The sequence below is a fragment of the Fusarium tjaetaba genome (genome assembly GCF_013396195.1).
Source record: "Fusarium tjaetaba strain NRRL 66243 chromosome Unknown NRRL66243_c0000030, whole genome shotgun sequence".
NCBI lineage: Eukaryota > Fungi > Ascomycota > Sordariomycetes > Hypocreales > Nectriaceae > Fusarium > Fusarium tjaetaba.
The window spans coordinates 138,634-159,547 of record NW_023501226.1 but is presented as its reverse complement, the minus strand read 5'-3'; the positions used below and the strand labels follow the sequence as shown (position 1 = coordinate 159,547).

At 48.9% G+C, this 20,914-nt stretch overlaps 7 protein-coding genes across 7 annotated transcripts; 3 read left to right on the top strand and 4 right to left on the bottom strand.

The window, feature by feature from the left end:
- Positions 1-190: 190 nt before the first annotated feature.
- On the bottom strand, positions 191-4,747 carry FTJAE_1621 (uncharacterized protein; the record flags this gene model as incomplete). The annotated part of the gene is made up of 7 exons (XM_037347730.1): positions 191-952; positions 1,002-1,373; positions 1,428-2,107; positions 2,168-2,315; positions 3,310-3,687; positions 3,737-4,126; positions 4,187-4,747. 7 exons carry the CDS (start codon positions 4,745-4,747, stop codon positions 191-193), a joined length of 3,291 nt encoding a protein of 1,096 aa, XP_037211189.1.
- Positions 4,748-5,375: 628 nt separating this feature from the next.
- Positions 5,376-7,407, bottom strand: FTJAE_1620 (uncharacterized protein; the record flags this gene model as incomplete). Its single annotated transcript, XM_037347729.1, has 5 exons — positions 5,376-5,514; positions 5,621-5,994; positions 6,046-6,426; positions 6,483-6,995; positions 7,339-7,407. The coding sequence occupies 5 exons, from the start codon at positions 7,405-7,407 to the stop codon at positions 5,376-5,378; spliced, it is 1,476 nt and encodes a 491-aa protein (XP_037211188.1).
- Positions 7,408-8,051: 644 nt separating this feature from the next.
- Positions 8,052-10,007, bottom strand: FTJAE_1619 (uncharacterized protein; the record flags this gene model as incomplete). Its single annotated transcript, XM_037347727.1, has 4 exons — positions 8,052-8,348; positions 8,733-9,043; positions 9,155-9,859; positions 9,914-10,007. The coding sequence occupies 4 exons, from the start codon at positions 10,005-10,007 to the stop codon at positions 8,052-8,054; spliced, it is 1,407 nt and encodes a 468-aa protein (XP_037211187.1).
- A 3,239-nt stretch (positions 10,008-13,246) lies between these two features.
- On the top strand, positions 13,247-16,225 carry FTJAE_1618 (f-box LRR-repeat 7; the record flags this gene model as incomplete). Its single annotated transcript, XM_037347726.1, has 1 exon — positions 13,247-16,225. The coding sequence occupies one exon, from the start codon at positions 13,247-13,249 to the stop codon at positions 16,223-16,225; it is 2,979 nt and encodes a 992-aa protein (XP_037211186.1).
- Positions 16,226-16,873: 648 nt separating this feature from the next.
- On the top strand, positions 16,874-17,956 carry FTJAE_1617 (bax Inhibitor family; the record flags this gene model as incomplete). Its single annotated transcript, XM_037347725.1, has 2 exons — positions 16,874-17,412; positions 17,470-17,956. The coding sequence occupies 2 exons, from the start codon at positions 16,874-16,876 to the stop codon at positions 17,954-17,956; spliced, it is 1,026 nt and encodes a 341-aa protein (XP_037211185.1).
- Positions 17,957-18,308: 352 nt separating this feature from the next.
- Positions 18,309-18,976, bottom strand: FTJAE_1616 (MXR1-responsible for the reduction of methionine sulfoxide; the record flags this gene model as incomplete). The annotated part of the gene is made up of 2 exons (XM_037347724.1): positions 18,309-18,658; positions 18,709-18,976. The coding sequence occupies 2 exons, from the start codon at positions 18,974-18,976 to the stop codon at positions 18,309-18,311; spliced, it is 618 nt and encodes a 205-aa protein (XP_037211184.1).
- A 969-nt stretch (positions 18,977-19,945) lies between these two features.
- FTJAE_1615 (TIM barrel metal-dependent hydrolase) lies at positions 19,946-20,836 on the top strand (the record flags this gene model as incomplete). The annotated part of the gene is made up of 1 exon (XM_037347723.1): positions 19,946-20,836. The coding sequence occupies one exon, from the start codon at positions 19,946-19,948 to the stop codon at positions 20,834-20,836; it is 891 nt and encodes a 296-aa protein (XP_037211183.1).
- Positions 20,837-20,914: the final 78 nt, after the last annotated feature.

Sequence of the window (20,914 nt, the reverse complement as noted above, 5' to 3'; positions counted from 1 at the left end):
TGTTTAGTTCTGTAAAAGGCGGATGTTGTTATTTGGGTCACAGATTTAGCGAATTTGAACGAAACGAAACGACGTAGACTGGAATTATGTTATGTACATGGGACATGCAATATAGAAATGGACCGAAGAGCACAGCTGAGCTGATTTGTCTGAAGCCGTATTGCCGAGATTGTGAATGTGCTGTGATGCATTATACCGTGAATTCGAGGGGATTTCTGCCGTTCATATCCACGTGCATTATTGCCGCAATCGCTTCAGGGGCATGCTCTTGTATATCCAGTCGAAGCCAGCGGTCATCCCAGTGGCAATCGAGGTATCCTTTGATGGGTGCGCAGACCATATGCTCACCACTGTCGTTGTGATGATGCTCGTCTGTGCCGCTGGAGCATTCAACCCTGGAACTTTGATGTGCTGTACATTCTATCTCCTCGCAATATTCAATTTCTTCGTCCATTTTATCTTCGTTGGAACAATTATCATCACCGGCACAGCAATGAGCCCGCATCGTATCGCTGTAACAAATCCTCGTGGGATTGATGTAGGTTGTTACATTGTCAATTCCCAAGCGGCATTGACCAACAGCCCTCTGGGCCCCATCCTCGTACCCAAATAGCATTCCTCTGCATAGACCAGTGGCTTTGCAAGTGAATACATCAATCCGGGTGGTTCCTTGGAGAGGTATCTGGGTTCGGAGAAGAGCGCAGCTGCACCTGTGCATTATTGTTGATGATGTTGCGCCAGGGAATCGACGTGTGGATTCTGCGTTAGGTTCAAGTGACCTTGCTGCCACCGCGACAAGGATGTGTTCACCGTCAGTAGGAGGCAAACCATATATTAGAGACTCTGGTATAACGCCACAGGTGTAATCCTTAATGAGGACGAGAGGCAAGTCAGGGGAAACAGGCCTGGGCTGAGGGCCGATGACAATATCACCGGCAAGTTCAGTACGAATCTTGTTTGGTCAGCTATTATGATCTGCACCTCGCGAAGACGAGACTTACCAGAACAGAGGGTGAAGTTAAATCATCTTCCATGCTACTTGCTCGGATACCTAATCCGATAATCCGATCATTGGGTGCGATAGGGACATGTGCCCAAACCACATCCCTTCGGTCGTGTTCGGACAAACGCGCGTATGTCGTCAACGCAGTTGGGAAGCGGGACGTGTGAGAATGAACAGCCCGTAGAGAAGACCCAATGTAGAAGAAGGTGAGGCCCCTGGTGCCGCGCAAGTCCAGTGTGCGCAGACGCACATTGCATGGCAGCGATTTACCACTCGCGGTGAAGAATTGCATCCTACCTGCTGGAGGAGGACCCGGTGTATCCCACATGACTGACCTGCCACCCCAAAGACTAAGACGAGCCGCCCCAAGCTATATAAACGGTCAGCGTTTTGAGTGATTATGACAAGAGTCAGTGCCACATACCCTGAAATCACACACACTTTTCATTGCTTGATCTGAGGGTATCAGAGCAAAGGCAAGGCTTTCACTCCGCCAAGTTTCGTAAGAAGGCATACCAGCGATTCTTTCAATGTTGCGTATACCGCGGCGATCCATCGTGACCCGCATACACCAAACCCCAGCAAAGCTGTCGCTCAGCACAGGTGCACCCTCGCCCCTAGTCCAAGACTCGACTTTGTCAAGCATACAAGACAGGTCATGTTGGCCAGCTGCAGATGAAATCCTCTCTGCAAGATCTTTGATAGCCAAGTAAGCCCAGACTTCACTGTCAGGAGACATGGACCTGATATCTTGGACAAGGGTTGGGGGCAGCCGAGCCAGCTGCGGCATTCCCAACGATTCGGCAATCGATGGGCTCACTGATACGAGGCTCTCGTCTTCCAACTTGAAGCCAACGCTTGGAAAGAAGTAGCGTTTCCATTCTGCGGCGATCCACACACCGTTGAGGGGGTTATCATGAGTGTAATGCTGAAAGAAGACTTGGTAACACGAAGCATGCATCGTCACAACCCAATCTGCCAGATTGCAATCAGCCTCCCGGCATAGAAACAAATCCTTTCCTTCAAGTTCAAACGTCTCACTGTCGGCGGGAAATTTGAATAACTTGGTGCAATATGAAGGGCGAAGATGTGTTTCGCATGTTACTATAAGTGTGTTGATGTATCAGCGTGGCAATAGCAGCCCATATCTCTCACTACACTTACAGGCAATGGACAGGTCACCTGGTGCCATATCGAAAAGGCAAAGGTCGCATTTGTCCTGTAGACGGATGTGCCCATCGTAATCTGTATCCTGATTATCCATCCAAATATCCCAATCATGATTGGGATCATAGATCGAATCACGGGTTGCCTGAGTTGCATCTGGTAAGCTGTGATCAGACATGTCGCGACGGTTCCGAGATTCAAGAATATACGACAAAGAAAGGTAGGGGAAAAAAAGAGTGATTATTCTATTTCGTAGCAAATACTTTACGAAATTTGTATTCTCAGAAAGGGGCTAAAGATGAAAGAAAGTTTGGGATGTAAACAATGATGATATAACGTGGCATATACCCGGTAATTAATGCTAAACTACAGGGGTCTTCCTGTAAAACCCCTGAGCTGTGGCCGTGCTATCATTGTTGTCATCTCACATCTTAATTCAATAAAGAATTGCTTTTTGGATATTTAGTTAAAAGACGTGACGCAAGCGCCTTAATCTCAAGGTAGTAGTATTATAGACTCACGGCGGCTGTACTCAACCCTCTATCCTCTTTCAACCGGCTATCAGACTATAGCTATGTCCTATATGTAAATTCATAGAAGTTGATGATCATGATCCATCCATGTCCTATTTCCTCTAGTCTAAGAAGAAAACTGCGAGTCATTTGGCCAACTGCGGATTAAATACTTGCTGCAATGCGGCCAGACAGTTGACACCTCCTATGCCCACTGGGCCGAATTATTCTTGAGCTACATAGTATCTGGGCTGACGGTACCATGTGATGATATTTCACATGATTATTCAAGAATAGTAGTGCCCCCGAGATATTTCGTCAAAAGATAAGAATAGCATTGATCGTGATGATAGAGAAATGAGTCCACCAGTGTTGAGCCTAATCCTCCTCTACCGCTATAAACTCCCGAGTCCTGGGAGTGTAGGCATACAGGTCGGATGTTACATCGTCACACCAAACCTTAGCGTACAGTCCGAGATCTGAACAAGTCCACGGAGTGTGCTCATATCCATGACCATAATGCGGAATATCCATCTCCGAGCAACAAACAAGTTCATAGTGTTTGTTATGATCAAGGTGGTCCCCATAAAGCGTGCGGTAGCAGAATGACACGGGTCTGTGACATACCATGACCGGGTCAACTCCTACTCTGCATTGCCCTGCGGACCTCTTTGCGCCGTTCTCATACTCAAGAATAAAACCTCTCATGTATCCAGTGGCCCTTTCAGTGAAAATGTCAATTCTGACAGCGTCCTTCAGCGGAATGTCCACTGTAATAGCGTCACCTCCGTTAATCAACTGATCTATCGAGAGGGAGATGATGGGGAATCTAGGAGCGCGTAGCTTCTCCTGATTTTTGTCACCTGCTAAGCCTAACAGTGTAATCCCACCCTTTGCTGGCGTGTTGTGGAAAAGAACAGTGGGCGTTCCTCGAAAGAAGTAATTCATATCTTCATCATGGAAATTTGGACCAAGAGAGAAGTCGCCAGCAAGCTTCGTGGTCATCTAGGCACCCGGTTAGCATCGAGAAGTCACATCATGAACGGGAACTAACCAATAAGCACATGTGATGGCTTGCCGGTTCCTCGCGGTCGTTTCTCCAAGTCCGCAGGCCAAACCTCACGATACGATCGCCATGTGCTATGGGCATGTATATCCAGACTAAATTGGGCTCGTAATCTGAAAGGATGTCCTTAACAGTAGTCAACGCTATCGGGTCTTCAGGGGTGTGAGCATGGAGTCCCATCAAAGTGCCCCTGTAGTAAAAGAAGGTAATGCCAGTGATATTGCGTAGATCGAGGGTGCGAATGCAAGTAGCATCTGTACCACGTGGTACCAAGAGAAGCTCAAGGCCTTTGGTGGTCGGATTTGGTGGACTTGGGATGTCCCAAATTTGAATAGGTCTTGACAATGAGGGACTCAGTTTCATCCGCGCATGGCCAAGCTGATTCCCTGATGTCAGTAGCGCTACAAGACAGGAAGCGATGCAAGATTGAGGACTTACTCTGAAATATAACCAAGTATGTTCCGCTTCATCAGAATCAAGAAAGAAGTACTTGTAAGGTCCGTATCGACAGCTCTTATACTCGGGCCAGTTGGGCAGTCTCTCTATGTCGAGTAGCCCATGGGAATCGACGGTGAGCCGGAACACAAAAGACTCGGGCGGATCCTCATCGAACTCTGCATCCTGCCCTCGATGCCATTTTTTGAAAGTACCGAGATTGTAAAGCATGTCATCGTCCTTGGATGAGCTCTCATCACACCTTGATAATTCCTCCGCTCTGGCTTCGATAATCGTATATTTCCACACAAGACTCCCGCGTGAATAAACAGCTATAAGCTGAAGAACCTCAGATGGCAAGGTTGCCAGTTGCGGTATACCCAAGCCTTCTGCAGCGGAAGAGCTTATTGATACCAGCCCTGGTTCGATATAACCGATGTGTGGCATGGATTGAGAAGAGCGTACGACCCACGGAATTCTCCAGGCTGCTGCAACCCAGACGCGTTCAAGCGCGGGCTTGTCGTGATATGTCTGCAGGAATAACCAATAACACTCTGAATGCATTGTGACTGACTCAGGTGACCCCTTGCAGTCTCGACAACGGTCTTGATTGCACAAGGGGAATGAATCACCCTGTACGAGGTCTCCTAGTCCTAGAGGGAATCGGAATCTCTTTGTGCAATAACTAGGACAAGTACCATGGCGGTCACCATGTCCATTGAGCACTGTAGCAGAGATGTCAATAACACAAAAGACTGGCCTCGACAGGAAGGGATTTGAGGTGCGAGAGCCTTACATGCTGTAGCCCATTGGTTCGGGGATATGACCTGATAACAAAGACCACAGGTTGATCTGATAGCGACATGTACTGCGTCCCAATCTGATGTATCTTCATCAGACTCGACGATCATCGATTCCATCTCCGATTGCGAATCGTTTGAGCCATCAACGTCTGACATCTCGCGTTCCTTGTTGAGATTTGATTGAAAAGAGAACAAAATGCGGTGTGCAAATGTGATGATGGAAGAACAAGGTAGTCACACAGCAGAAGCAACGTTGCTGCACCTATGCCCGACTGTGGCTGTGGCGTGGCTAGTACATGTATCATTGCAGAATGTCTCAGAGGAGCCTTTGAGAATGTGATAGGTTACAAGGCTCTGCTATTCCAAAGACAAGAAGAAAGCCAACGCTATTACTCATCCTCCTCTTCCTCGCTTCGTAGAGTATACATGTCCAAGCTGGCTATCTTGTGATCGCACCCGAACCGGAGGTATCCTTTTGTTGTTGGCATACACACCCAATCATCGAAGTCGTTAGATCCATGCTCGTGGCTATTCGTGCCAGTTGTACACTCACTCAACTATGCAACTTCCTAAATGGCGGTAGGTTTTTGGGCCACAAATATTGCGGTAACAGATCCAGGTCGACTTTTCGTACGCCTTGAAACGGTCGACCCCGACACGGCATTGGCCCAATGCCCGCTGAGCACCATTGGCATATTCGAGGAGGAGTCCTTTACAGTACCCGTTGGCCTCATTATAATAGACATCGACGTGAACGATGCCCTTTGCGGGAGCCTCGAAATGAATGCGGCCACGGTATGGGGGACCCTCTTCGCTGGGAAAAAGTCGAGGGAATGGTGCTGAAGGTTCGTCACCTTCCTGGTCACTCACTGCTCCGTACATACCGTACCCTCGTTTATGCGGGACATTGTACACAAACACGGTCGGCTCCTTTTCTGATAAGAATACCTCCTCGGCATATCCATAATCAGGGCCTAGCGCGAATTCGCCGGCGAGCTTAGTTGATATCTGTTGACGTGAGCTTTGGGAACAAAGAGGATGCTTTAGCCAGAGACTTACCAGCACTGTCGGTTTCAAAAACGTCGGGGGCACGTATATCGTCAGAGTGTCGCGTACACCAATCCTCATAAGACTGTCTTTTCTTGAAATTGGTACATACGCCCACATCAAGTACTTCGGATCTATTGCTGAAATCTCATTGAAAGTGGATGTTGCTGCTGGGGAGTCGGCTGTGTGAGCGTGAACCCCCATTATATAACCTCTGAAGTAGAAGAATGTCAGACCGGTGATGTTACAAAGGTCTACCGTTCGGAAACGGGTGGAACTAAAGCGGAGGAGTGGTGTAGCAAACATGCTCAGTCCCTTCTCTGGAGGGTTCGGCGTGTCCCAAAACTCCCCGTATCCGAATCCTATCTCCTTTTTCAAGAAGGCTCGCCCAAGCTAACCTGAGCATTAGTGACACTCACACCTAGAGGAGAGGAGACTTTTGAACATACCTTGAAATCAACATGTGCTTTTGTTGCTCGGAAGGGCACGACGAAGAGATAAGCAAAAGCATTAGACCGAACCTGACTATACTCAGGCCAGCTCTCCAGTTTCTCAATTTGCTTAAGGCCATCACGATCAACAGTTAGTCTGAGAACGAAATTCTTCAAGTCGTCTTTATCACAAACAACTGGTTGTCCACGTTGCCATGACTTGATGCTGGCCAACGGGTAACTCTCGATATCAGTTCCAGACGAAGACATACTTTCTGCAACATTTTGGATGGAGCTGAACTTCCACAACGAGTGATGCGGCGCAAATGACTTGATCATTTGTAAGACCTCTGGCGGCAGAGTTGCCAGTTCTGGTATCCCAAAAGCTCTTGCGGTAGAAGCCCTCACTGATGCCTTGGTAGTGTCATCGAGACTGAGCCGTGGTGTAAGTTGAACAGGGTCATGTAGCCATGGAAACTTCCAGCATGATGCAACCCATATGCGCTCCAATGCACTCTCTTGTTGGTATTCCTTCATAAACATGCGATAGCAATTGGCATGTATTGTTACAGAAGGAGGGGACTTGGTGCACCTCCTACACTCATTACGTTGGCATAATGGTAGTATTCCCCTAACACGAACAGTTTCGCGGGTTCTGGGATATTGGAACTTTTTAGTGCACTTCACTGGTTTGGTCCCTGTAGGATTACCAACTACTGCGAGGGATTGTTAGTTCAGTACGTGCAGTAGAGGGTAGTGTTGAGGCAAGCTGTTCAATTTTACATGCTAGAGCCCATTGATCTGGATCCATTGGTTGATTGCAAAGGCCGCAATCTGGTTTAAGATAGATATGTTTCAATCTGTTGTATGGTACTTCGCCCTCATCTTCCTCCTCCATGGCCTCCTCCATATCACTTATACTGAAATCCTCGTCCATGAACATGATGGCTCACGGTAAGAATTAGGGTCACTGGGAGTGTAGAAGAGAGATGAATATGTGAGAAAGAAAACAACCGCTCAAAGCGAATGCTAGCTAGTATTTGGCTTTAATTAAACGAACAGTTTAAAGGAGAACTTAGGTTGCCGTGGGAGCGAATGTGGCTGTGCTGTGGCTGGTAGGACGACTTACAAGAGAACCATGGGTATAGAAGTTAAGACTTAGGGTATAGTGATTATCTTTTATGTTATAACTCTAAATAGAAGGGAAGCTTAAGACCGTTCTGGAGCTCCACTGCTTCCAAGGGTTCACCGGGCGTCCGTAGACAGTGACAACTAGAGATACCAATCATAACCATGCTACGCTCGACTGATTAGAATGACCGCACAGAAATCATGTATAAGTATCGGTGAATGGCCTGACAGCAAAGGCCAAATTCTAATCAGATACGTAAGTGCGTTTCATCAAAATGTGGAACGTCTTCTTCCTAATCAACCAGTGGAGCAGATACGTTGTTGACTTCATGGAGTGAAGGGCTGTGATGTGGCTGGCAATGCGACTTGTAAATACCTCCATAGCATAATTACATACATCAGGCCAGAAACCACAAATGCTTCTCATCGTGAGGCGAGAAAGAAAATAAAGAGTTCTTAGTCGTCGTCCTCTTTCTCATCACGTCGAATGTACATACCAAAAGTGTCTGTCTTGTTGTCACACCGGAACTCAAGATACACTCCTGCTCCTGCGCGCATACACTGCCAATTATCAATGTCGCCAGGTTCATCATGCCTGTGGTTATTCGTGACAGTCGTACACTCAACAACACAACTTCCGGTATCTACCAGTGATCCTGATTCTGAATCATAGATGTCGCGGCAACAAAACCAGGAGGGCTCTTCGTAAGCTTTAAAAGGGTCAATACCAACCCGGCATTGCCCTACCGCCCGCTGCGCACCGTTAGCATACTTCAGGAGCAATCCTTTACAGTACCCATTCCTGCGATCATAATAGACATTAGCACAGGTGACATTCTTCGTTGGAGCTACAGTGTTGATACAGTCCCAGACCCAGGGGATCCATGTCGTCGTTGTGGTAGCGAGGAAACGACAATAAGGGTTTCCTCTCAAAGCTATGCTCGGCGACTATACCAAGTGAACCGCCTACTCCCTCAATCGGTACATCATGAACAAGCACAGATGGCTCATTGCCCGATACATCGCGAGTGTCCGTATAACATTGGTAAGGACCAAAGAGGTAGGTCCCTGTGAGTTTGGTGCATATCTACTGATGTGAGAAATACTGTAAAAAGATTAGATGATGCGCAAACTTACCTCTATTTGTCTTTGCCAAGTATCCCCCACGCCGATCCGGAGCAGGCTATCAGTACTAGATATAGGGATGTGCGTCCATATCATCTGGTCTCGTTCATATTGAGAGAAATGTTGTATGGTCGGTTCTGCAACTGGTGCGTTCGCTTTGTGGGAGTGAACTGCCACTATGTAGCCTCTCAGAAAGAAGAAGGTAAGTCCTGTGGTATTGAGGAGATCGACAGTGCGGTATCGGATGGAACCTGGACGATCCGGCCGCGGAAACATTTTCAATCCTCTCAAGGGAGGGCTAGGCGTGTCCCAAAATGGTAAGTCTTGAGAGTCATTAGGATTATCAATGAAAACTCGTCCAAACTTGCTTAATATTAATAAACTGTCCCACGGGGTCGAGATATAACCAACCTTTGAATAAATGAAAGATCTACCCGCTTGTCCTTGCGTGAAGAAAACGTATGTGTAAGTGTTGGACCGCGTGTGGTCATACTCTGGCCAATCATGTAATCTTTGGATCTCTTTCAAGCCAAGACAGTCAACTGTAAGTCTGACGATAAACGACTCTGATTTGCTCTCATCACAAGTAGTATCCATCCCTTTCGAATCGCGTTTCCAAGCTTTCACTGCCGCCAGAGCGAAGCGAGTAGCATCGTGTTGAGGCTCGAAGGGATTTTGGAAGGGCCGCAACATCTCTTCAGCAATGTTTTGGATAAGAGAATATCGCCAGAGGAGATTATCAGGGATATAAGGCCTGACCATTTGGAGCACTTCTGACGGCAAAAGCGCCAGACCTGAGATACCAATGGCCTCGGCAACTGGCCCCCCTATTGACACCAACGTCATGTCAGTGAGATCAAGTCGAGGCTTGCGCTGAGGAGGTCGGTATCGCCAAGGGGACTTCCATGCTGAAGCGACCCATATAGCGTCCATGGCATCTTCTCGACGATAAGACTGCTGAAAAACACGGTAACAGTTCGCATGTACTGTCACAGATGGATGAGCCATTTCGCACGTCTTGCATTTGAGACGTTGGCACAGTATTAGCTCGTCTGCTGTTTCAACGACATCCTGAGACTCTGGAAATCGGAACTTGTTGGTCAAATATGACGGGCTGAGGCCATCCTCGTTCCCAAGCACTAGTTGACGTTAGATCGGCATAATGGAAGAAGCATATGGAGCAGGTTTCCCACAGGCTACGGTCCACTCGTCGGCGTGAATAGTTTGATCGCAAAGTTCGCATTCTGGCTTGATGTAGATATGTGCTTTTTTCTTCGAATCCTTCATTTTGTCCAAGTGCATCTCCTCGGGGAGCGACAAAGAGGGTACTGAAATCGGGACACTTGAGGTAGTAAAGATTCCATTACATTAAACTTGGGCTAAGATACCTAAATATCTGTATCATTAGGTAAGGTAGGTAGGTAAGGATCGAGGCCCCGAGTTTTCTTTCCTCGCGAGTCCTTGAAAGGTGTAGACTGCAAGAGCGGGCGAGTTGCTGAGCATGCTGCAACTGTCTAGATCGCCTCTGCAGTAAGCCTGCCCGATTCGGAGCAGCCTACTCCGTAGTGCATCTGAAACAGCCGAAATGGACATCCTACAGTGTTTTGATTAAAACTGTGGCTCTTCCAAATCATTTCCCCAGGGCATCTGTCAACCAATTGGGGCATATGCGGTTAATGGAAAAGGAAGAAGGACCCAGGTAGCTGCCGTGAACGATCTCAGGAGGCTGCTTTTTTCCAGAGTAAATTTAAGGTAGGACCTGCATTTGGTTTAATGACCTCAAAATACGACCTGGCCTACAACAATTCATTCCTTCTTCTCCTTCTTCTAGCGAGTTTCCATGACCAGGGCAAGGTGGTCATTGCGTTGCCTGACCGCTGTCCCTGGGTCAGTGCTACCTTCTAGAAAGATCACAGCTAAGAACCCTGTGGGTGGCCTCAAAACTTTTAGAGACCCTGTCTCGGACGAACGACACTGAAAAGAATTACATACGTACAATATTTGCTTGTGATTCAGCAATCCTCAGACGACAGAAGAAGCAATTGATGCAGCTCGCCTCACAAGGCTGCAGTTTTCCCACAACAATCGCTGCATGTTTTCTGCAGACTGATCAGATAGGAGATGGGTACTGACAGCCAGCTAACAGCCCGCAGACATGAAACACCATGACGAAACGTTTCACGAAATGATTCCGCAGAGCTTTCTATCTATTGCATTTTGCAAGGATCCTCCTCCGACAAGCTGCCGCATCTGGCATTGGCATTGGCATGGCGATGCGAACGTGCCTGAATGAAGCTGCAAATTATCAAGCCATGTATCTATTTTCAGCCACGGCCAACGCTAACTGTCGCAGCATCCATCTGCATGACAAGAGGTCAATGCAAAAGGGAGGCTCTTGAGAAAACACTCATCAGAATGAGAGTACTGATGGTATCACGACGTGTATCAAACTTCTCAAAATGACCTCCCACGGCCATTTTTCCTCGCAGCTTGCCGAGGCAAATGACAACCATATCGGTCGGATATATCACCAAAATGATGGTCTTCTGACCGATGGCATAACATGGCTGGCCCCTTTCCCGGCAGGCTGGAGGCTGGCTGCACGGATCCGACGATCAGGATCGACATATACGTAGCAGAGGGGGGAAATGATGACGGCAGAAGACGACCGCTACTAACCCTAAAAGACCATGGCTCACCGTCAACCACGGCTTCGTCAAACTGATGGGGCATTTTTAATTATTGGCCATGCATGGGTTCCTCTATGGAATCAACAGAAGCAAGCTATCGGGTCGCTTCCGCTGCATCAGCTCTCACGCAGGTTGTTTTTTGTCAGATTATTCCACCCCTGCCAAACATCAAAGAAAGATACCAGTGAACCGTTAAGCGCCCTGTGCGCGCTCGGTCATCTGCGCTTGGTGCCGCTCGCTAGTGAGGATGAGAAGACCATTACCGGGGTCCTTGAAAGGGTTTGGTCAAGGTCCATGACAAGCAGCAAACAGCACATCGCATCCCACTGAAGCTTTATCGAAGCATCCACCGAAGCGCCTCAACGCACTGACCCTCAGGTTTCTTCCCAACAGCAGCTCCGGGGCTGGCTCCGTTTCACTTTGTGATGGGATGCCCACTGCCCTAAGACGCCACTAACTTTAGGTACAGGGCAATAAGTTGCTAAGCTACGGACGTAACTGGTACTGCGACCATCTTAGCTACATGCGCTTGTGCCAAGGTACCGGCACCACCACGCGGGCAGCCCAGGGCATCTCAGTTTATCAGCAGTCGCATCATCGCGAGAGTCAATTTCTGTGCCGTTCGGTGATTAACCCAAATTTTGACTCTCGAAACCGTTCCTTTCCCGTTGAATTGCTTGCATTACCGATGCTTGCTTGCTTGCTTTTGGCTTGCTCATACTTCTCCACTCAAAGCTTCACTATCACAGGGGCCCTTGTCCCTTTGCTCGCTTCTTACACGCTCCTTTACCGTGTGTGACGGCACTGCCCGCCCGCCCAGCTAACTCAGGATAGTACCTACAGCGCTGCCCTGGAGGTACTTTGCCTAACTACCCCACACCAAGCTTTCCTTGTGCGTGTGAGTGGGCGTGTCGAATGCAAGAGGGGCCTTCTGTGTCGTGGTCGTGGTCTTGAGTGGGCGTCGTTCATGTGGCGGCCAGAACTGGCACTGGAATCCATCTTTTCCCATGCGGATCTATCTATCTCCTACCTTACATACTGTACATGCTCCTTTGACTTGACCTGACTTGACCTTCCTCAACCGATTTCCTCTTCGAGCTTCGCCAATTGCCACTCCTACAATAGCTCCCTGGTTGCTTCTTGACAGCTCCCCACCAGCTTTTCTTCTTCTTTAACTTATTTATCTTGTATCCGAGAGCATCAGATAACCTTCGTTTCTTGGCTTCCGCTCAAGCTTTGGTAAGTCCCAACACGAGTCTCCATTCTTTGTCCGCCATCCGTCATCGCTCACACTCCTCGAAAGCCACCTTCGATCTATCCACGCGATCATTCTTAACGTTCAGCATCTACGCCTTCACCTACACAACAGCTCGCTCCTTGTTCTGGTGTTACGAAAAAAGACCCAAACCGCCGCCTTGGAACCCTGTGCGACTTCTACCTTGATATTCAGTCTGTGACTGCAGCTTTTACGCCCTCTACCTATCACGGGGCCTACGGATCGAGCCTGGGCTTCAACACGAGCCTTTTGTGCGTCCATCTTCCAAGCCACAGTCGGCAAAACGATTGCACGAAAGCGATAATCTTATTCTCCTCAAGGATTGCTTCTCAACGTCACACCGGAGCATGACTGTACCTTGATCCACTCTCCAAGTTTCACTTGACATTTCCACGTCATAACCTTGGAGATACAAAGCCAGAAACAAAGAACAAAGGTCAAGAAACTGCCACCCTCAGCTGCGGCGGCGGCTCGGGAGCTTGCTGGAGGGGAGGCAATTGTCCTCGTCGTTGCGATTCCGCTGACTTCTAGCAACACCGCTTTTTGCCAAAACTGGAACCATGAGGCGAGGTCGTTCCCCAAGCTCGCCATCGCCTTATAGGGCTTTGGCTCATCATCAGCAGGCCTCGGCTGCTGCGACATCTTCAGACTCGATTTCACTGATTCGGTCTTTCAATGTCGAAACAAACCCAACGCGGCCAGTGCGGCCTTCGCCGCTCACAGCATCGCTTATCCGAGACATGCCGCTAGATCTGGTTGACCGCATCAGGTCCTTCCCTCTCTTTATGTCAGCTCCGGAAGAGTTTCTTGTTGCTATAGGAAATCACCTGAAGCCTCAAATCCAAAGCCCTAATGACCATATCGTGACGGAAGGAGACGAAGCCAAGGCAATGTATTGGTTGGTTCGAGGAGTAGTTGCTGTCACTTCGCGTGATGGTGAGGCGGTCTATGCTGAGCTCAATCCCGGATCGTTCTTTGGAGAAATCGGTGTTTTGATGCAGATGCCTCGAACAGCTACTATTGTCGCGCGCACAAAGTGTCTGTTGCTGGTGCTGAAGAAAGAGGATTTACATGCCGTGATACCCAAATTCCCGGAAATGGAAAAGGCGATCCGAGAAGAGGCACAGGAACGCTTGAACCTTCTGAAAAAGAAGCGGCAAGAAAGTGGAAGATTGGTCAAATCTCCCCAGGGAGACTTCAGCGCTCGAGAAGCCGCCCCCGGAGAGGTCTCTACTGGAGAAAGGGGCGCTATCAAGGACGGCGCGGTCGTCAACAACAAGAAAAGAAAGTCCCCAAGCCCTGGAATCATGGAGGACCCAGCTGCTGGTAGTGCGATTGGAAGCGGTCAAATCAATATTCGAACAACACTTAAGGAGTTACCGCTCTTCTCTACACTTCCCGCAGATATTCTACATTTCCTGGGATTAAGTGTCCAACCGAAATCCTATACCCCATTTACAGATATCGTTCGCCAAGGCTTACCAGGAAACGAAATCTTCTTCATTGTTCGTGGCGAGGCAGAGGTTATTCACGATGAGCCAGTTTACGATGATAACATTCAAAACAAGGCAAAGGCCATCCCAAAACGACCCCGATTGAAGGCAGGCCAATACTTCGGCGAAGTTGCAAGTCTTGGATTGTCGCGAGGTCGAACAGCCACTGTAAGATCTATCACTTCTGTGGAGTGCATCATGATTACAGGCGATGTCCTAGACGAGTTCTGGAGACGCTGCCCTTCAGATATCCTCACACAGGTCAAAGAAACTGCACGATTGCGATATCAGAAACAGAGCGACGACGTTGTCATGGTTGATGTTGATGTCAAGGAGAAAGCCAACAAATCTGACCCGCCAACGCCCACAACACCAACACGAGCATCCCTCCCTGACCTCACCTTTACTACCCCGTCCAAGCCTGGATCTCCAGCGAAAGATGATACAAGCAACATAGCACCCAAGGATCCCGATCCGTTCTTGAGTGTGAACATGGAGAATATTCGAAATCGAAGACGGCATTCGTTGGCACCTCCAATGCCTCCAACAGATAGCTCTACGCCAACGACCAACGGTGCGAGGTCTCGCCTCTCAGAAGTAACTCCTATCAAGTTTGCGTTTTCTGATGCTTCAGCTGACGACGATGACGTCCCGGCAAAGCGAGTACGGACGACTCTGCCTACCCGACCAATCACTATGAGCAAACCAGTGTTCTCAGACGAGATCCTGATTTACATCTTCAAGCACTTGGATATAGGAGAGCTGTTTCGGCTGCGCCTTGTTAGCACACACTGGCGTAAGCTCTTGACTACATCCCCCAAAGTTTGCCAAGATGTCGACCTCTCGATTTACAACCGCAAGGTCACTGACGAAGTCCTGATCAAAGTGCTTGCCCCCTTTATTGGCACTCGCGCTCTGTCCATTGACCTGAATAATTGCTTTCATATAACGGATGAAGGATTCGGAGCTCTATGGCGCAGCTGCGGTAAAAATGTTAAGAAGTGGAAGATGAAATCAGTTTGGGACGTTTCAGCAAACCAAATTTTGGAAATGAGCGGGAACGCAAAGGGATTAGAAGAAGTTGACTGGAGCAACTGCCGCAAGGTTGGTGATAATCTTCTAGGCCGCGTTGTTGGCTGGGTTGTACCTGATCCTCCACCTTCGAAATCGGTCGTTATCTCAAGTTCTGCAGCTCGATCGAGAAGCAAGCAGCAGCAACAAAAGCACGCAGCACAGCATGTTCTGCCGCCGGGCACAGTGGTTGGGTGCCCGAAACTCAAACGCCTCAACCTCTCCTATTGCAAGCATATCACGGATCGTTCCATGGCTCATTTAGCAGCACATGCTTCGAACCGTATCGAGTCGCTGTCTCTCACACGTTGCACATCGATTACGGATGCAGGGTTTCAATCATGGGCACCTTTCCGGTTTGAAAAGCTATCGAGGCTGTGCCTAGCGGATTGCACATATCTCTCGGACAACGCTGTCGTTGCTCTGGTCAACTCAGCCAAGAACCTTACACATCTGGACCTATCGTTCTGCTGTGCACTCTCTGACACGGCGACAGAGGTTGTCGCTCTCCGTCTGCCAAAGTTGCGGGAGCTGCGATTGGCGTTCTGCGGAAGTGCGGTTAGCGATGGAAGTTTGGAAAGCGTAGCGCTGCATCTGAACGATTTGGAGGCCCTCAGTGTTCGTGGCTGCGTGCGTGTCACTGGCCGAGGCGTCGAAAATGTCCTCAACGGTTGCGGGCGACTGAACTGGATGGATGTCAGTCAATGTCGTAACCTGGAGTCTTGGATCCGAGCCGGTGGTGTTTCGAATTGGGGGTTTGATGACCGCGTAGGCCAACGTTCTACAGAGCCCACGTCGAGCGAAACCTCTGGACAAGGGCAATCAGAAGATGATAGTCCTGCGCCCAAGGCCATGAGCGTTGCCATGCTCACATCGCAGAACTTTATGCCACGATCTGCGTTTGGGTACAGAGCCAAGAGAGCACGACGACCGGTGCGGTTCGTCATCGAGAAAGGATTTGGAAGTTTACGATAAAGAAAGGCCGGCGTCTTGGAGGACATTTTGAGGAAATGATTGGGAAATGAGTTGGAACGGAAAGCATTGGATCTATGTTTCGCAGCATGGCGTCAAAGTCGTGGAGCATTTGCCATTACTACATATCAAGTCTCTGGTGCGATGTAAAGCACATTCTGGTAGAGAGAAAGCATGATGCAACGGGGTGAATGTTGGGTGAAAGGATGCTTCGTAGATACCCTTGATGGAGGTGTTGATGCCCTTCATAATAATACTGGAATTGAAAAGTCGCAGCCGAAAATAGAAGAGGCTAGAAAGAAGCTAACGTCAACGTAGGTATCTGTGATGTAACTATTCCCATAGCGTAACACCAGTAAATCCGACGGCGCCTGGAGTTTAGAGCCCGTAGGCGCCGAGAGTGATCAGTGATGATGACCAACTGAGTCACTGAGAGGCGCCGGTTCTTTCCACAATATTCCACCGACTGAGCCACGTGATGTCGGATTTTAGGTAGGCTCCACAGCCGGAACCAACGTCATGCTTTGCATTCTTTTACCGGGGGACTTATAATACTCTCGATTGCCCGTCCCCGCTTCAACCTTTTCTTTTGTAAACGACTGCATATCCCCCAACAACTCCTGCATCGCCAGAACGACGATGTCCTTCACAATGACTGTCCGCCAGGGCCCTGTGCGACTTGCGCAGAGGCTTCCTGAGCTGTCAAAGACTGCTTTCCGCAACACCGCATCCGTCCGAAGCTTCCACGTCCAGTCCAAGCCCACAGCCAACTTCTTCACATCGCGCGTAACATCCGCCGCCACCCGCAATGCTTTCCAACGAACAGGCCGCGCTGGTGGTCGATCATATAATCAGCAGGCTGCGGGAGCTGCTACAGCGCCTCAGTCGACAAGTCGACGACTCTTGGTTGGAGGTGCCATCTTTGGTGGTACGCTTGTTGCCATCAATGCTGTCTTCAACCGGGAGACCCGTGAGGATGGCGGCATGCCCGTTTACGAGCGCGAATACTTGAACAACACTTTCTTGCACACTGGACTAGGAGTTGGTATCATTGGATTGACGGCTCGACAAATGGTTCAGACCGGCTTCGTTTACCGAATCATGGTTACCAACCCTTGGGTTGTTGGAATTGGTGGTCTCGCTCTCAGCTTCGCCACCATGATTGGAACTCGATCTATCAGCCCTGACAAGTAAGTTCTTGAATTTAATCAATGCCAAAGTTGAAGCATTTTACTAACAATTCCCAGCTACATCCCCAAGTACGCCCTCTGGACCGCTTTCAACGCCACTCAGGCTGCATTTGTCGCTCCTCTTCTCGCCTTCGTTCCTCCCGCTATTCTTGGACGTGCCGGTCTCTACACCATCGCCATGATGGGTGGTCTCGCCGTTGTCGGTGCCACTGCTAAGCAGGAGAAGTACCTCTACATTGGTGGTCCTCTCCTGGCTGGTGCCGCCATCGTCGCTGCTTCTGGTCTCGCCCCTCTCGTCCTCCCCGCCACCGCTATCCGAACCCTTGCCTTCACTGAGAGCATCTGGTTGTATGGTGGTCTTGCTGTCTTTGGTGGATTCACTCTGTACGATGTGCAGAAGGTCCTCCACCACGCTCGTCTCGCCCAGGCTGGTGTCATCCGCCGTGACCCCGTCAACGAGAGTATCTCTCTGGAGCTTGACTTTCTCAACATCTTCATCCGCATGGTTCAGATCCTGATGATGCAGCAGAACCGACGCAAGTAAGCGATTGGTGATTGAGTTGCATAGAACTAGCGCTGTAGGCGTTTTGTATTATTTTTTAGCAAAAGGATTATTACTCGGATGGAGGATAATGAACTCCTCTCCTGTTTTTTGTTGAAACCGGTCTACAAGTCGATGGATTTTCCAATCTCTTAATTTTAGGATTAGCAAATAAGAATAAAAAAAACTTCAAATACTCAGAGTGGAGTGGATTTAAAAATGTTGTAAATTGTGACTAGGTATATGTTGAATTTGTGTCCTCTCATTGCCTCATTCCAAGTTAAGTTTCCTAATATCATTGGTGCCATTTCCATCCGTCTGCTAAGCCAAAATGCAATTATCCTCGAATATTTGTTTACTCTAGAGGTGGGAACGGCCTCATAAAGTGGCTCGGGCACTCATAGCCAGAGGGGTTATTGTGGAGGTAGAGTTGGTGATACTCCTCAGCAGTCCACCACTTTCCGGCGGGCGCAATCTCGGTAACGATGCCGCCCTTCCACCATTGCTTGTTGGCCTTCTCTGTGACCTCGCGCGCAATCTTCTCCTGCTCCTCGTTGTGGAAGTAGATGGCAGAGCGGTACTGGGGGCCGGTATCGGGACCCTGGCGATTCAGCGTCGTGGGGTCGTGCGTCTTGTAGAAGAATTCTAGGAGTTGTGCGTACGAGACCTTTGTAGGGTCAAAGATGATTTGCGCAGCCTCAGCGTCTAAGATTGTTAGTCATGGTCAAATGCGAATGGCGAGGATTGCGACGTACGGCCTGTCTTTCCACCGCAGACGGCGCGGTAGCTAGGGTTGTCGAGATCACCACCAATGTATCCAACCTTTGCATCGATAAGACCCTTGTCGGCAAAGTGTCTGCGGTACAGATGCTCTGTTCCCCAGAAACATCCCGCAGCGACGGTGCAGCGCTGGGCGCCCTCGGGGATGACAGATGCAGCGGATTGATCGGGAGCGATTGAGAGACGAGTAGATTGTGTGAAGGGGCGGGCGAGACGCGCCAAGAAGGGGGGGAGGTAAGACATTTTGGTAGGTAATAGAAATGAATGCGATTGTATTGAGTTGTTCTGCTCTGTGAAGCTATCGAGGGAATCGCATTGATATTTGAATGTTTTTCGGGCTGTCGGTCTATGTGAATGACAAATCTTTACAGGGGGAGCCTACCCAAGGTACCTAAGTAAGTGTGGCGGGGGTTATAGTAATAGAAGCTGCGTCACTCAAGACGCAGATGACGATTGGATTTCGCAGAGCTCTGCTTCCTCTTTTGGGAAGGTGGCGTGCGCGTGCCCTTTAGTTCAAGGGTCTTTTTTCTTTTGCCCCGCGGTTTTTTCATTTTAGCGAGAAATCAGCGGTTGAGGCTGTGTTTTAGTGCTTGATTACCTGAACAGATTTACTGCAACGGGAGTGAGCTACAGGGCTGTGAGGTATTTGAAATAGGTAATTCTGCTTATACGCCTGTTGATGTGTGAGTTGCCGGCTTATGTTGGCTGTGCATACGATTCTTGTACGCTCAGTTAGACTACAGATATCAAATCAATGCTTAGTGAGTGCCCAGGCCATCTCGGCTATATTTGTGGATTTCATTATTGCCGTTGGGCATTCTTTGAACCATGCGCTACGCCCTATGCACTCAGGGCGTGCTGCTCGCATGTAGCTATCATTAATGCCTGCAAACCCTCTCACGTGCTAACAAGGACAACTGCCGTTACTATGCCAAGCATATATATAAACAATTCCTAGGATATGAAATGAAGTAGAAACGCGATAGAATAAATGATATTCGGTAAATTAACTGAGTCTCGGAAGTCGCCGTCCGTTGAATTGCGGAGTTTAAACTCTCGTCTCGTCTTCCCCGCCGACTCGGCCGACCTCGGTTCCCCAGTCGGACATAGCATCACTAGTTTACACTTACACTTACACTGACAGACTATATATCATCCTCGAAACCCTCTATAACTTCTTCAATTAATCATATACACCCAAATATCTTCGTCATGGCCTCATCAACCCTTGCTCAACGTATTCCTCCCGACTCTTGGGACTCACACATGCACATTGTCGATGTTGAGAACTACACCCTTGATGCTTCAGCCAAATACCGTCCTACATCTCACAGTCTGGACCAAGCTCTCGCTTTTGAAACTAGCGTTGGACTTCGAAACATAGTTCTCGTTCAGCCATCTATCTATGGCCTTGACAACTCGTGTCTGCTCGATGGTCTGCGTGCCCTTGGTGCCGACCGTGGACGAGGCGTTGTTGCTATTGACCCCGAGGCTGTCAATCAAGAAGAGCTGCGCTCGTGGCATGAAATAGGTGTGCGTGGAGTGAGACTCAATATCCTCTCGAATGAACTTGTGATTGATGCGGCCGAGTTGGAGAGGCTGTTGATGCTTTACGCTGATGCTGTGAGACCCTTGGGATGGGTTGTTCAGGTCTATGTCCCTATGGATATGGTCACTCTCCTTGAACATATCATTCCGAAGCTCAACGTCAAGTTCTGCATAGATCATCTTGGACAACCACCCCTGAACAAATACGCAGGCGCAGAGCCATACGACATACCAGGCTTCTCATCCCTCATCAATTTACTCAAAAACGGCCAGACATATGTCAAGCTGTCGGCCGCTTACAGAATTAGCACACTCCCTGACTACAGCGATTTGGATCCCATCGCTAAGGAGGTCATTCGAGTCGCTGGAAAGACTCATGTTGTCTTTGCAACTGACTGGCCTCACACAAGATTTGAGGGATTGGATATCAAGCCCTGGATGGAGAGAGTGCTGAGCTGGTGTGACGATGATGAATATTTCAAAGAGCGGCTGTTTAGAGGTAATGCTGAAGATCTATGGGATGTCCAGAGGCCATCAAGGAAGGCAGAGCAGTGATTGAGATCAGTTATGGCTGAGTAAGGGGGTATCTCATTTATGGTGTTCAAAGCGGATTTCGTTCTTTCTGCAACGGAG